General features: G+C 61.8%; 1 protein-coding gene across 1 annotated transcript in view; it reads right to left on the bottom strand.

Annotated features, from left to right (window-relative positions):
• Positions 1 to 5,902: 5,902 nt before the first annotated feature.
• STUM (stum, mechanosensory transduction mediator homolog) overlaps positions 5,903 to 14,942 on the bottom strand; it is a 63,506-nt gene continuing 54,466 nt past the window's right edge. Inside the window, exon 3 of the mRNA XM_058699985.1 lies at positions 5,903 to 11,335. Coding sequence (XP_058555968.1) covers positions 11,301 to 11,335 — 35 coding nt within the window. The 3' untranslated portion in view covers positions 5,903 to 11,300. The remainder of the gene's footprint in view (positions 11,336 to 14,942) is intronic.

Below are 14,942 nucleotides of genomic sequence, written 5' to 3'. Positions count from 1 at the left end.
GGCGGTGCCACCCGAGGTCAGGGGTCAGGTCATCCAGAATTCTCCAGAGGGTCGTGGGGGGGGGGGGGGGCGGGGAGGGAAGCACGTGCAAAGACACTGAGGCCCGGGATCAGGCTGGGGCTATGGTGGCTCCAGGCAGCGGGGGGAGCTCCGTGTGGGGCCCAGGTGGGGGTGGGACTGGCGAGCTGGGCGACCCTCCGTGGTGGCTGTGGCTGTGTGGGGGTGGGGGGGGGGACACACGGGGTGCCCCGCTGAGCAGCTGTGGGCTGGTGGGGGATGGGGTGCAGAGCAGCTCCGTTCCCCCCCCACCCCAGGCCCCGAGTTAGAGGTGGCGGGGGAGGGGGGGACACCCCCATGGGAACACGGCCTGGAGTCCCCGCGAGTCCCCCAGAGCCCGGAGTAGGGCGCTGCTCGCGGGATCCCATTCGCTGACAAAAGCCGAGTTCACGCGAGCCGTTTGTTTTCCTTCCTGACAGTTTCCTGTTTATCCAGCGCGGTCTGAACACGTTCCGCACATGCGCGTTGTCAGGATCCGAGATGCGCTCCTCCCCTCCTGCTCCCTCCAAAGTCCGCTCGGGGAGCCCTCTCAGGCCCCCTGCTCATCCTGAGCATCTTCTGGCTTCCAGAACCTTCCTGCTGAAACAGGCTGACCTGTGGCCACACCCCTCCACACATGTTCCCCCACACAGACCCCTCCACACACACCCCTCCACACATAGCCCTCCATGCACACCCTTCCACACCGCACCCCTCCACACACACCCCTCCACATCCCACCCCTCCACGATGCACCCTTCCACACATGACCTTCCACATCCCACCCCTCCACACATACCCCTCCAAGCACACCCCTCCACACACACCCCTCCACCCCGCACCCCTCCACACACCCCCCTCCACATCCTACCCCTGCACACATGCCCATCCACACACACCCCTCCACATCGCACCCCCTCCACAAGTGCCCCCCCTCACACACCCCTCCATACATACCCCTCCATGCACACCCCTCCACACGCACCCTTCCACCCCGCACCCCTCCACATGTACCCCTCCACATCCCACCCTTCCACACATGCCCCTCCACACTGCACCCCTCCAAACAGGCCCTTCCAGACACACTGCCCCTCCACATCCCACCCCTCTACATAGCACCCCTCTACACCCCACCCCTCCACACACACCCCTCCACATCCCACCCCTCCACGCTGCACCCTTCCACACACGACCTTCCACATCCCACACCTCCACAAATGCCCCTCCACACACACCCCTCCATACATACCCCTCCACGCACACCCTTCCACCCCACACCCCTCCACACATGCCCCTCCACACTGCACCCCTCCAAACAGGCCCCTCCAGACACACCGCCCCTCCACATCCCACCCCTCTACATCGCACCCCTCCACACCCCACCCCTCCACACGCACCCCTCCACACCCGCTCACACGCACTGACAATTTAACACGTGCGCTGGGATTCCTCGATCAGAATAGGGTATGTCCGGAATCCAGGTCACGCGAGTGACGTTCAGAAGGGCCGAAGGTGCTCGCTGTGCAGAAGGCAAGCCGGGGAGGTGGAGACAAGCCGGGCCGGCCGCCTCATGGGGGACTCCCACCGTCTCCTCAGTGTTCGGTTCTGAGGGATCCACAGGGACTGATGGGCAGCTGTTACCGGAAAGTAGGGGCGGCTCAGCCAACCCGTCTCTAGCAGGTCGTCGAGTCCCGCAGAGGAAGGAGGCGGCGAGTCCTGGTCACTGGAGGAGTTACATGGAAGCTTCCTGACCACTTACCTGCGAGACGGTGGAGGTGGTCACAGAGAAGGGCGTCATGCCCTTGAGATTTCGTGGTTCCTCAGGAGAGCCGTTTAGGAAGTGATTTTCAGTCCACACACACGCTTGTTTTTCAAAAATTTTAAATGATTTTTATTTATTTTTTGGGGGGGGCGGGGGCAGAGAGAGAGAGGGAGACCCAGAATCCGAAGCAGGCCCCGGGCTCCGAGCTGTCAGCGCAGAGCCCGACGCGGGGCTCGAACCCACGAACCGTGAGATCATCACCTGAGCCGAAGTCGGATGCTTAACCGACTGAGCCCCCCCCCCCACCGGGCGCCCCAGAATCTTCCAGAATGTTTTAATGGACACATGATGGCTCCCACGGTGAAAAGGAGCCCAAGTTTACTGTATCAGATTCTGCAAAACCAGACGGGCCGCCGGGGTCTTGAGGAGGGGAGACCGGCCGCAGAACTGATGGGAAATGAGCCTGGAAAGCGAGCTGGGGGGCTGGAGGGCGTCGACCCTCCCCACCGCGTCAGACCAGACTACTGTGGGCTGGAGAGAGAACCTGAGATTGACTCTGACCGCACGCTCGGGGCAGGGGTCCCCGCCGGGGCAGGCCAGCCAGAGTCCCTCACCTCCAGCCCCCACGGTTGAGGGAGGAACCTTTGCAGGCCGGACCTGGAGGCCGAGGAGGCAGGGAGGCCCACGCTCACGGTCCTGGCGTCTCTGCGAGGTGCGGCTCGGGCACAGCCCTGCCCCCCCTCCCCCGAACCACGTGGGGCCCCAGGACTCGGGGACCACCACGTGGCCACACCAAACAACGCCTCTTGAAGTCAGAGCTGAGCGGGAAGTGAAAAGCTTTCACGGAACTCGCGAGGCGCTCTGGAACCCCGTCGAGCCTCCGAAGTCCCGCCACCCCTGCTGAGGTTTGATGCTCATTTTTCCAAGCGTTGCTCTCTTTCTGCCCGGCTGGCTTCTCTCCGATCTGAAATCCTTCGAGCCCGCAGGCCTGTCGGCTCAGGCTTCTTTGCGCGGCTAAGCAACCAACCCTCCAGACGGGCCGGAAGCCAACGGAAACAAATCCTGCCTCTGCACTGGGTGCGGAGGACTCACTGCATAAAACAGTTTCCATTTTAGGTAGGAGGGGGCAGGTGCACTCCGTTAGCCGCTTACCACGTCGAATTCCACCCTTCCTGCGCCAAGAGGTTTGCCTGGAACGGGACCCGGGTGGCACAAGAGAAAGAAAAGCGTTAAAGGACCCTGCACGATGTGGAGGAGGCGTCTCGTGTCTGAGAAACCTGGTTCCCTCTGTCAAGGGACTTGGGCCTTGCTGTGCGGCCGGTCCGGCAGGTCTGGGCGGCTGGACGCCCCGAGGATCCCGGATGGCGGAGAATTCATGCAAGGACTTCAGACCGCCAACCTCTGGGTGCGGTTTTTCACGTGGGCTCAGAAAGGAGACACTGATCCTGGTCCTGGGACCCCAGCCCTGGTTTCGTACGCTGTAACTGACCCTCATTAAACAGGCGGTGCCCCCAGCCCGCTGAGATGTCCTGCCTGGCCCTCACCCGCCTGGACATCCACACGTGCCGTCAGCTCGATGGGAAAAGAAAGGATTTGTACATGTGGCTTAACATTTTCTGGACCTTTTGTTTATTTACTTGGAGAGAGACAGAGAAAGCTTGAGTCAGGGAGGGGCAGAGAGAGAGAGAGAGACAGAGACACAGAATCCCAAGCAGGCTCCAGGCTCCGAGCTGTCAGCACAGAGCCCGATGCGGGGCTCGAACGCACGAGCTGTGAGATCATGACCTGAGCCAAAGTCGCTCAACAGACTGAGCCACCCAGGCGCCCCAACTTTTTCTTTACGTATTGTGACCTTTACAGGAGGGGATGGTGGAGCGGGAGGTGGGTGGTGCCAGCGGGGACAGAAGCCTGTGTTACATCAACGCGAAAGGCTTCGCCGATCACCTGCCCGGGCCTGGCGCGTGTGCATGCGAACGTGCGTCCGCGGTTGGTGAAGGCCAGGGCTCCTTTTGTTATTAGTGAGAGAAGCTCAACTTGAGCCGGTTCACAGGAAGGAAGGAGCATCAAGAGAGGCAGGAAGGGCGGGGAGCACCGTGGCCCGGGATGGGAGGGGCGAGGCTAGCACCGGCCTTGGGGACCCCCTCCTCCGTCTCCCTGCGTGCCGCTGTCTAGTCCAGCCTCAGGCCCGATGTGGCTTCAGGCTTGCAAACACAGCCTCAGGACCAAGGAGGAAAGATCCCAAGGATCTCAGGAAAGACCCTCGATCGTTGCAGGTTAGCTGAGCAGGAGGGCTGGGTGGGCTGAGTGGAGGGACGGGCGGCCTCCCCCTGCATCACGTGGGTGGTGTGGGTTGTGGGGGGGAACGGCTGGCCCGGGAGCAGAGGGGTGGAGGGCAGGGCCACAGGACCAGTCTGGTCTCACTCGGCGGTTACAGTTCTGGAGCTGGGCCTGGGGCGCCAGGGAGGATTTGGATGGGGGTGGGGGGAAGCTTCTGAGTGTTTGCAAAGTGCTTGCCTCCTCCACCAACGACATCCCCAGTTTTAAAAGTTTCTTTGCTTTCTAGAGGGGTGTGTGTGCGTGTGTGTGTGTTAAGCGTGGCTATTTTTGGGGAAAAGAGAAACGTGCGCCGCTCTGACCGCTCGTCTCAGAGCCTGATCCCTTCTGGGGTCCCAAACCTAGTCAGTGGAAAGAGGAATGGCCCACCCAGGGGCCATTCAGGCCGCCCGTCTCCGCAAGGACACGGGCCCCGGAGCCGCGGTGTCTTGATGGGATGGGGACGCCCAAGCTCCCCCAGGCCCCGGAGGTCCCGCTGCCCGGGAGGCTGTCAAAGTGTGCCCCATTCACACGAGCGGCCACTGCCCCGTCCCCGCTTCTCCTCGGCAATTCCTGGTTTCTGTCACTGTGTGAGGTCTCAGCGACCCGGCTGGCCAGGCCCGGTCCACAAACCCCAGCGCGGCCCTTCTCGTGCCCGGGCCCTGTGTGTCCCTCCCTGTGACGGGCCTCTCCCAGAGGCTGGGGGCTGGGGATGTGGGGCATTCTGGGGCACAGACGCCTTCACGTGGCCCAACGTGCCCCCCCACGCCCGGAAGGGGGTCCCTCTGATGCTGCACTGCTCCGCGGGGCCTTCCCGGCGTGATCTGAGCCCAGTGAGTATTTGGAAGATGCACCTGATCAGGAAAGGCTCCCTGGGGTGTATCTCGGGTCATCGCCAGCCTTAGGCCCGGGTTTAGCAGAGACTGAGCCAACCCGAGGCCCATTTCTGGGGCCTTGGAGGGTCGCCCCGCTTGAGCCCGGAGTCTCACGGACTGACGGGACTTTGAAGCAGTCCCGTCCTAAACACTCAAGGGCACTGTGGCCGACAGGCCAGAGAAGCCCCAGCACGCGACACCTGGAGACTCGCCTTCCCCGGTGCCGGGCGCTGCCTGCGACTCTACAGACGAGGCATTCCAGAACCCCCTCCTGCTCCTAGTGCACCTGACTCACGGCGTGAGGGACGGCGAGGGGCGCTCGCTCCCCGGGACAGCTCTGTCGCTGAGCCCTTAGCGTCAGCTCACAGATCTGGGGCCTGCCCGTCAGGGGCTTTCTGAATCCCGGTTTGTTCGTCCGCTTGCTCCTCTTCGTCCACAAACTCGATAAGCTCTCCAGGCCTTGACCCCGTCGGTGAAGAAAATGCCGGCGGGGCCCTGGACCGTGCCCTGCCCTTCCTCCCAAGTAGTTCAACCGGTCCCTTGTTAGGGCTGAACAGCTCATTAGAAGTGTTCCTAACCGCTTCCGAACACGCCCCCGAACGTCTACGTCACACACGTTTCCCCCACCAGGCGTCTATAGGGATGAATCCCGTCTGTACCTTATTCCTGGAGATCCCGGGGGTGGGGGGGGGGGCGATGCCCAGGGTGGCGGGTGAATTCCCAGTTCCAAAGGGATCAGATCACCAAAGATCTACCCCCAGGAGAAGGGGAGGGTGGGAAACGAAGCCCTGCCCTCAGAAGGACAGACAGCCTTCGTGCCGAGAGAACAGCATCAGCAGGTTTGGCGGAGCGAGCGCGGGAGGCACTGGGGACCAAGTCTGGGTCCATCCAGCCGGAAAAATGAGAGCACACGGGGTTGAGAAGCCACCAGAAAGGTCACATGAACGTTTATTACATAGAAAAGAGAAACAGGAAGAAAAGGTGTCTAAAGTTGTATTTCCAGGATTTAAAAAAAACACAGATTTGGAATGCCAAAGGATTGCCATGCTTTGTGTATTTATAATAGGAATATATAAATATGTACACGGGGCTATGTATACAGGTTCCTAGCGTCATGCACGCTGTCTGCCATGACGTATACGGCATGGCGTTTGGGCTGTGACTTCTGAAGCTGGCGGGGCGCTGGGGAAGTCGGGGCCCTGCTCGGCGCCTCGAGGGGCGTGGGGCCCCGGGCAGCAGAGGGGCCTCGGGCAGTGGCGGGCGGGCCTGCCGAGGGCTCCATCCTGAGGACACTGGGAAGGCAAAGCTGCAGGCCTGGGCCCCAGGCTGCAAGTCTGGAAGCTTCCCCAGGTCCCCAACCTGAGACTTTCTCCCTCTCGTAGAACCGAGGAAGGCTCCCGTCCACGGAATGCGCCGGAAAACCCCCTTGGCAGGCTCGTAGGACCCCAAGGGAAGTGGCCGCGGGTGGGGTGAAGCCGCTGTGGGTCTAGGCAGGAGTAGAAAGAAAGAGCCCTGGGAGACCGGGCAGCAGGTCTTGCCAGAGAACCACGGAAACGAACAGGGATTCGCTTAACAGAAGGAAGAGAGACCCAAACAGTCAATCACGGGTCAAAAACTCCAAGTCTCAACACAGCACTCGTCCAAATATAAATTCGGCTAATATGCACACACCCAGGCTTGTGTTTATGTATGTTGTTTAAAAAAGTTTGGCACCAGCTACGACAGGCCTATCACTCGGCCTGTGCAGAGGGCCAGCCAAGTGCTCCCACAGGGTGCCCGGGCCAGTTACGGCCACCATCGCCTGCTCCCCGGTGGGGACGCCCAGCCAGGCGCTGACCCAGAAGGTGGGGTGGGCCTGACCTCCGTCCCCTTCTCTCCCCGCTGCGTCCCGTCCTGGGGCCGGTGGGAGGGTTGTGGGAAAAGGAGCCTCAGAGGAGAGGACCGTCTAGCCCCAGAAGGGCCCAGAAAGGGATCACGGTCCCCGCCGCTCTGGGCAGACCCACGCTGTCCCTCCCACAAGCCAGGCGTGGGGGACGAGCACAGCTGGGTTTGGTGGGTGGGGGTATTGAGCCAAGGGTCCCCAGGAGGAAGAGCTCCAGGCCCAGGGCCCTGCAAATGATAAAAGGGAACTGCGCCCGCCAGAGCCACGCTGGAGGGACGGCTCCCGGGGGGTGTGAGAGGCCCCTCTGCGGACGTGAAGCACCCAGTCCTAAGTCCCCAGACAGTCCTGTCCTCACCCAGCAGCCAAAGGGGCTGTGAGCACACGTGTATGTGCGTGGGGTGTTGCACGCATGTGTGACAGAGCGTGCATGTGTCTGTGCGCCTCACCTACGGTGACAGTGGCCCGGGCTGGACTGCGGGTGGCTGGCATTTTGGCAAATCCAGGCAGGAAGGGAGGGGGCGGGGATCAAATCCGAGGAGAGAGACAAGCTGTACTGGAAACAGGACCCGTACTCGTGCGACCCTGTCCTCTGCCTCCCGCTGTGACAGGATCGGGACGGGACCGTGGAATCGAGGGTCGCCCGGGCTGGGCTCATCCTCCAGGCCCTTGGCTCGGAGAGAAAAGGGACCGACCGGCGTTGGCTGCCCAGCCCCTCCTTGTCCCCAGCCTACAGATGGTCAAACGGAGGCACGAGCCGGGAGGAGAGACGAACGGCACGGAAGCTGGAAGTCACCCCCGAGGTGCCCCACGCATCACCACAGGGAGGGTCCCACGTGGCTTGCACGCCTGCGACCCCGTGAGCGTTCTGAAGCCCTAGGAGCCCGGCGGGTGAAGAACGCGGGAGCCCGAACATGGCCTACCTGCTCAGGCCGCTCCCGGCCTCCCCTCCCACTGCCTGGCCTCCTCGCCATCCCGACACACACACAGCGCCCTCCGCGGAAAGAGGCGCCCCTCCTGCCTCCACTCACTTTGCTGTTCCCCCCCGAGGGCGGGAAGGGCAGGGCGTGGCAGCCAGGGCACCGGGAGACCCCTGTCAGTCCACACCAGCGTCCACGGAGTGCTCTCTGGATACAAACGCAGGGCAGGGAGCCCCGCCTTCGAGAACCGCCTGCCGCCAGCACAGGGGGGACCGTTGAGAAGAAGGAAGCCCGTCTCTGCTCAGCCCCGGGGCAGGTTCGCAGTCAGCAGCGGCTCCAGACGGCTCCCGCACGTGCAAAGTCACAGTCTCCAGGGAGGGTCACAGTGCAGCTGGGACCCACCTGCGGTCCCTCTGAGGAAAGCCCTCCGAACCAACCACCAAGCGGGAGTAATAAATACGCTGAACAAGGTCTGCGGCCACCACCTGGGGGGCTTGGGTCTAAGTTCCGGGTCCCTAAGCGGTTGACGCGACACACACGGGCTTTCTTTGCCAATGCCACCAACGGGGTGAAAACAGCGAGTGTCGTGGCAGCCGGAGGGGCTCGGGGCGCAGGATCCAGGCAAAACCAAAGTAACCCTTGCAAACTCACCCCTCTGTGCAGGGATGGGGGTTCGGGAAGAAAGCATTTGAGACTTACTTTTGCATTTTAAAGAGCTGAGCTGTGGCAAAAGGGACAGCCTTCCCCCTGGAGAGCCCCAGGCCTCCGGAAGGCCTTCTCTCTTCCTGGGGACTCAGCCCCACCTTGCGCTGGCCTCAGGGCTCAGTGTTGGGATTTTCCTTCTGACGCCTGGGTCCCTGTTCTTCCTGGGCGAATGGTGACCGTGTGGCTTCCGCCACTGTCTCTGCATGTCCTGCCCGCTGCTCCTCGGCCCTCGGGGCGTCTGCATGAAGCTGAAGTCACGGCCCTGCCTCTGGGAGTGGTGGTCAGAGCGCCCGGAGCCCCCAGGCGGGGACAGCGGGGGGCCTGGTCCTCCGTGTTAGGACCAGGCAGCTCCCCCGTCGTCGGGGCTGACACACGGCTCTGGGGCCACACAGGGAAGGCATCTTGCTCCTGGTCCCTTCTTTACGCCCCCTCAAGTGCAGCCGGGGACCGGCTCCAAGGCCAGGCCTGCCGCTTCTGAAGCCGGGGCAGAGGGGCAGCTGGAGCGTGTCGGCCCCACCATGGCCCCCGCCCCACAGCGGCCAGAAGGGTGCAGGGACCGGGGCCCGACGTCCCCCGTCCCCCGCCGCTCCCACGGGGCCTGGGCCTCCCGGCCGGAGGTCCTCGGCTCTACCGCGGACTCGGAACTGAACAGTCTCCACCATGCACGGGACGCCCCCAGGTCCCGGTGGCTCCTTCTTGCCCCAGGAACTGCCGCTCAGGTCCGAGGGCCACCGCAGGGTCCTGGGTGTATCCCGTGTGCTGCGACCTTCTCTGCGTGCCTGAAGTCCCTGCCCCAGACACCCGCGGCTGGGGGGCATCCTGCAGAAGCGTGAGCACCGAGAGGCCGCACCTGGGGTGAGCCCGGGACCTCGGGGCCATCGCCCGTGTGCCGCGTCACTTGCTCACGGGAACCCTACTTTGCAGCTGGCTGCCGTTTAATGAATCGGCTGAACTTCCAACAGCCCGAGCGGCCACCTCAGACTCCTTGGAGGCCACTGGCCACTGGCCATCACCTGATGACGGTGACACTCAGGCCACAGTGGGCTGCTCCCCGGTGAGGCGATCCTCACGGACTCTCCAGTTCGGAAGCAGGTGGCCGCGGAGGGGAGCCTCGGAGGCGGGGGTGCCCAGGGGAATGGGCCTTCCGAGCCCACCGAGCCCTGTAGTAGGCCGCCCCCACCGGGCTCAGGGTGACACTTGTCACCCAGGCAAACCCCGCCTGTGTCTGGACTGCCACTAAACGTGCCACAGAGACTGCTCTTTCCTCTCTGCCCCTCCGCAGCCGGAAGGCAAGATCCTCTGCTCCCAGCAGCCTCCTGGTCTCTTCCTGGCCCAGACGACCCCGTCTTCACCCACCGGAAGGTTCTGCCTTTCTGCAGAAAACCAAGCCTGGTCCCACGCGTTGAAAACACACAGGATCGCAAACACGGAAGCAGCAGCAGAGAGGCCTGGCTGGGTCAGGGGGGAAAGGACAGGAAGACGGATACAGCCAGGGGTTTAGGAAGTGCAGCCCGGCCCCGGGCGGCCACGGGAGCGGACCGGGTGTTGGTCAAAGCCAAGCGGCTGGCAGAGGGGCCGGATCGGGCCACCTCCGACTCGGGGCTGGGGGTGGTGGGTAGGGGCTGCGGCCGGGGGGTGGGGGGTTCCACTTCTCCACGGGGAGCCCCAGGCCCGCAAACAGCTTGGAGCCAGACCCGCGGTTTAGCAATTCCCGCGAGACGAAAACAGGCATGCAGATGTCCACCTGTCACATGACCTTGGATCTCCTTTCTCTTAACCTCAGATCAACACTCGACCCGCAGTGGCCCGAACAACTTCCGTGAGCTCCTGCCCCCCTCCCCCTCCAGGATCCAACTCACAATCTTTACGCAGGTGCCGCAAAGGCCCCGACTGTCCCTTTGCAGTGGGAGGAACCCCCGTCACAACAGCAACGTCCCCAGGGACTCGTGCGCAAGAGGGGTTTCCGGAGAGAAGGGCACGACTCCTACGGTTTTCTTTTTTTTGCCACTCTATATCCCTGAACGCTCTCGAATGCTGGGTTCCCTTCCGTCGCTTCCTGAGGCCCAAATCTAACCTGAACCAACAAGGTGACGCTATTTGGCGTTTTTATTGATCCCAATCGGCCCGACTGTTCACACGTCTCTCCGCAGAAACGGTCCTGTGCTTGACGGTGGGGAGCTGGTCCCAACTGGGCAGCAGGAAACGGGCGGTAAACGTCTCTCGTTCTTTCTCGGATCCGGGTTTTTGGAATTCCGAGACCCGTCCAGCCCCGAGGATTTCCGGAGGGCCGCGGGCCAGAAGCGGAGTTAAGTGTAACGAGAAAGCTTCTGGCCTTCGTTGGGGATTCTGGTCTGGGGGGGTGGGGGTCACTGGCCTCCTTCCAGGGAAGCAAAGATCGAAACACAACCAGGCCCAGAGATTTCAGGCGTGAGGAAGGGAGTGGGCGAAGCATGGGCTGCAGAAGGGAGAGGCAGGGTCAGGAGACGCTTAGGGGGACCCAGGGAGCCGTGCAAGGCAGGGGTGAGCCCAGAATGCCAGCTTCGCTGTCAGCAACCCTGACCCCACTCCCTACCCCACTTGAGATGCTCGGGGCTCCCGCATCTTTCTGGAGCAGGGGGAGGGGTGGGCAGCCTCACAGCCTGCCAAGAAAAGCAGATGTGTTTTCGAAATAAATATCTTTCTAAATCGCCCCGACTTGGCGCTCCAAACCCAGGACACGGCAGAAGAGAAGACGTAAGGGTCCTTGTGCCCGCCGCTGCCTGGTGTGCCCCTCACGGACCACCCCGGAGTTCTTGGCGGCTCCTTCGGGCTCACAGCTGCTGTGGGATGCCCTGCTCCTTGTAGCCTGCGAGGAAGAAGCAGAGAGACGGGGTGAGACGCTAGCTTCCTCCGGGATTTCCCCAGGAGGTGCCTGCGAACCGGAATATGTTCGTGAGGTCTTATTCTCACTGAAGTAGAAATGACTGCTATGCTTGAGGGAGGCGGGGGGTCCGACTTTTCCCAGGGGCATGCACTTTTTAATGGGAAACAGAAGGATGAATGGAGAGCCATGGAAATTTGGGTTTACTGGGGGTATCGGAGAGGGGGGTGTCCGGGTGGGGGCGGTAAGGTATTCAACGAATTCAAGGTATTCAAGCCACACCCCAGAAGTCACTGCCTGGTGTGACTTCCCAGGGCAGAGCCGTGGGAGGCAGTGGCAGTGTGACAGGCACCTGGGACGTGTGGATGGACAGGAGGACGGAAAGCAAAACAGAAGACAGGACGCAAAAGACCGTCACCGCATGTGTGAGCTCAAGCAGCCGGACGTGTGGGACACAAAGGGCTCCAAGCCTTTAAAACACCGTTAATCATTTTGAGGCCGTTGGGAAAATTCAGCCACTGGAATCTGCTGAAAGGTTCCCCCCGTTAGCTGGTCACTCAGCCCCCAGAGGCAACGTCTGTGGACTTGACTGCTTTTTGTCTATTTCCCAAATTATTCACCAATTTTGAGTCCTAATTATGGGGGGGGAGGGCGGAAATGTAGGAAAGAGAGAAGACGTCCCAGATGACACAGGAGTGACCGTGAGTTGGCAGCTGTTGAAGCCGGTGTGGGCGCTGAGGGGCTCAGTATACCAGGCCCTCGGCTTTTGTCTATGTTTCAACGTTGTCCAAAGCAAAAAGCTAAAAATCGAAACAAAGAGAAAACAAAAGCAAAACCCGGGATACACAAAAGACGCAAAAATAAATACAAACAGATCTAAAAAACAAAAACAAAATAAAAGCCTGATGGCCAAGTTGGTGGCGGGGGGGGGGGTTGCGGGGAGCATCCGTGTTCTGGGGACGGTGAGGCCAGTGGCGGGTTCGAGGCCGCCCATCGCCCATCGGCAGACTCACCTTGGGAAACTTGGGGGCGACACAAGATGTGAGGCCGCAGGAGGGAGCGGAGAGAAAGAAAGAAAGAAAACAGGGTGAAAACAGGGTAAAAACAGAGGCCACGGGGGCTGAGGAGGAGGCTGTAGAAGGACTGTGCCCCGGTCCAGGGACCAGCAGGTGCGTGCTGGGCTGCAGGGGCTCACGGGAGGCTCCCATGGGGCCACCCCCAGCCCCACAGCTCAACCAAGCCCACTCCTCCGTCCGGGACCACCCCCTGCCCCTCACTCTCTCCTCGCCGCCCCGCATGGGCGCCTGGAGATGAATTCCAGGTGGGCCCAAGGAGAGATGCCTGCAGGACAGACTGAAGATTTGGAAGCGACCCATCCTGGCCCCAGCCTGGCTACGCCTGAGCCACACGGTCACCCTTTATAGGGACAGGAGCCACACGCAGAAAACCTAGCGCCTCGGGAAAGCCCGAGGCCGGGTGGGGGGATGGCCAACAGATTTTGTCTTGTCGACTCTCCGGATCAGCGGGCAGCGGTTGTCCAAAGCCGTGTATCGAGAACACACACGACTCATCAGCAGGAAGCGTCCTGAATCCGATCCGCAGCGTCTGCCGCGGGTGCAGCGGCAGAGGGAGAATGCCAGAGAACTGCCGAGGACGAATGGACCCGCGACCAGGACGGGCTGTCGTGGGCCGTACTTTGTCGTTATTCACATCAGCAGAGCAGCAAGCTCCTACGTCCTCGGTTTTAACGTCTACTTAGATCCGGGTTTAACCTGGTGGTCCTCTTGCTGGGGGGGTGTCTCTTGGGGGTATGTTTGTCGACGACGCTCTGGACAGGGCTGTGTGAAAATCATCCTGCTCTGTTCCGACCGAGAAGTTTCCTTCTTTTTTGCGGCGAGGGGCGGGATGACCCCAGAAAGGACAGCCCCCGTCCACCTGTTGATTCGGGCAGACAAGCCAACTGTGGGTCCTCCCCTCAGAGTGTCCATCCTGGGTGGTTTCCTCCTGCAGCCAAGTCTAAAGACTCTGGCGCAAAACGAGCATCCCCAGAGCCAGTGTGGGGACATCCAAGGAGCCGAGTGACCACAGCGAAGGCCTGGGGAGGGGTGGAAATGGGGGCTCTCGCACTGGTATCCCGTGGCCCACCCAGAGCGGCCACCCGGACATGGGAGGGGTTTCCGGCTAAGACCACAGTCTGGGGTGATGGAAAGAGAGGATGTGACCAGGTTTCCCCCCATCTTCTTGGGGTCTGGGCGGGGGGTGGGGCTTTCAATTATGTCTGAGATACAGACCCCGTGGTCCCTGGATTTTAAGGGTGACCCAGATAAAAATAACCAGAAAGCTCTAGGGATTAGGCGCCACCTCACTTTTACTGAGACAGGCCGGTGACACGACACGTTCCGCTCCAGTGGAAGGTTTCCTTCCTAGATGCCCAAGTGCCCCGCCGGCCATCGGCGCGATGGCAAAAAAGGCAGTCGAGGGGTCAGGCTTTGCCACTGAGGCTGAGGACGCTTCCCAGAGCAGACACACCTCCCAGGTCCCAACTGGGGAAGGGTCAGGAGCCTGTGGGCCGTCCCATAGGCCCCTAGGGAAGCGGCCAGTTCCCTCTGGGGAACCGTCAGCCTCGCTGCACCGCCTACGATCGATCGATCGATCGATCGCACCCTCCCCCCGAATGCCTGCGATGGCCCGCACCCTCCCCCGAGCACACAGGGGGAGGCTCCCATGACGGGCCTGCCTCGGTCTCTGTCTCCTTGCCCACCTCCACCCTGACTTCCTGAGGGGGGCGGTGTCTGCCCTGAGAACGGCCCTCCCCAGCCTCCCGACCACTCCCCTGCTCATCCCTCCCACTGCTGGCCTGGCTTGGTGCTCCCCTCCTGTTTCTCTGGCTGTCCCTGTCTGCCAGGGTCTGCCTGGTTTGCCCTGACTCTGGGACCCCCTGGCAGAACAGCCACCCCACGTCTTCCCTGGCCTCTGCTGCCGGACGACCTCCTTCCCGGAAGCCAGTCTGACCGATCAACCACTGGTTCTGCTGAATCCCACTCGGGCTCCGGTGCCTGCATTTTCTCTGGCCGGGTGGCCTGCCCGGTCGCTGACCCACGGCCCCGCCTGGCCCCAGCATGTATGTGTGCCCCAGAGCCTGGACCCTCGGGGGACCCCGAACCCAGGCACGACAGTTGTTCCCGATCCTTCTAGGGCTCCCGAATTCCCCTCCTGCCTCTGCCGTCCCTACCTCTGACACTGAGAGTCGCACCCACGAATGGTTTGCTGTGTGCAGGACACCACGAGGAGCCTAGGGTGTGAAGAGAGGGGCAAGGTGGCGCCTTGTCCTCGAGAATCCGTGGCCCCAGTGAGGTAGACGGAACGCGTGGAAACAGCAAACCCGCACGGGGGCACCCGGCGACGAGTGTGGCTGCTTTCAGGCACGCGCGGTGTCTGTTCTGAGGTCTCGCTAAGGTGATTATTATTCTTTAATCCTTTCACTTTTCAGGGTGATGGAATTTCAGATTTTGGGCGGTTTGCAAAAATAGCACAAAAACATTCCTAGGTACCCTTGAGCCATGTTCTCCCAATGTTAGCCTCACACATAAGC

This window comes from Neofelis nebulosa, chromosome 15, assembly GCF_028018385.1.
Source record: "Neofelis nebulosa isolate mNeoNeb1 chromosome 15, mNeoNeb1.pri, whole genome shotgun sequence".
NCBI lineage: Eukaryota > Metazoa > Chordata > Mammalia > Carnivora > Felidae > Neofelis > Neofelis nebulosa.
The sequence above is the reverse complement of the archived record's forward strand: the minus strand, read 5'-3'. Positions and strand labels throughout refer to the sequence as shown.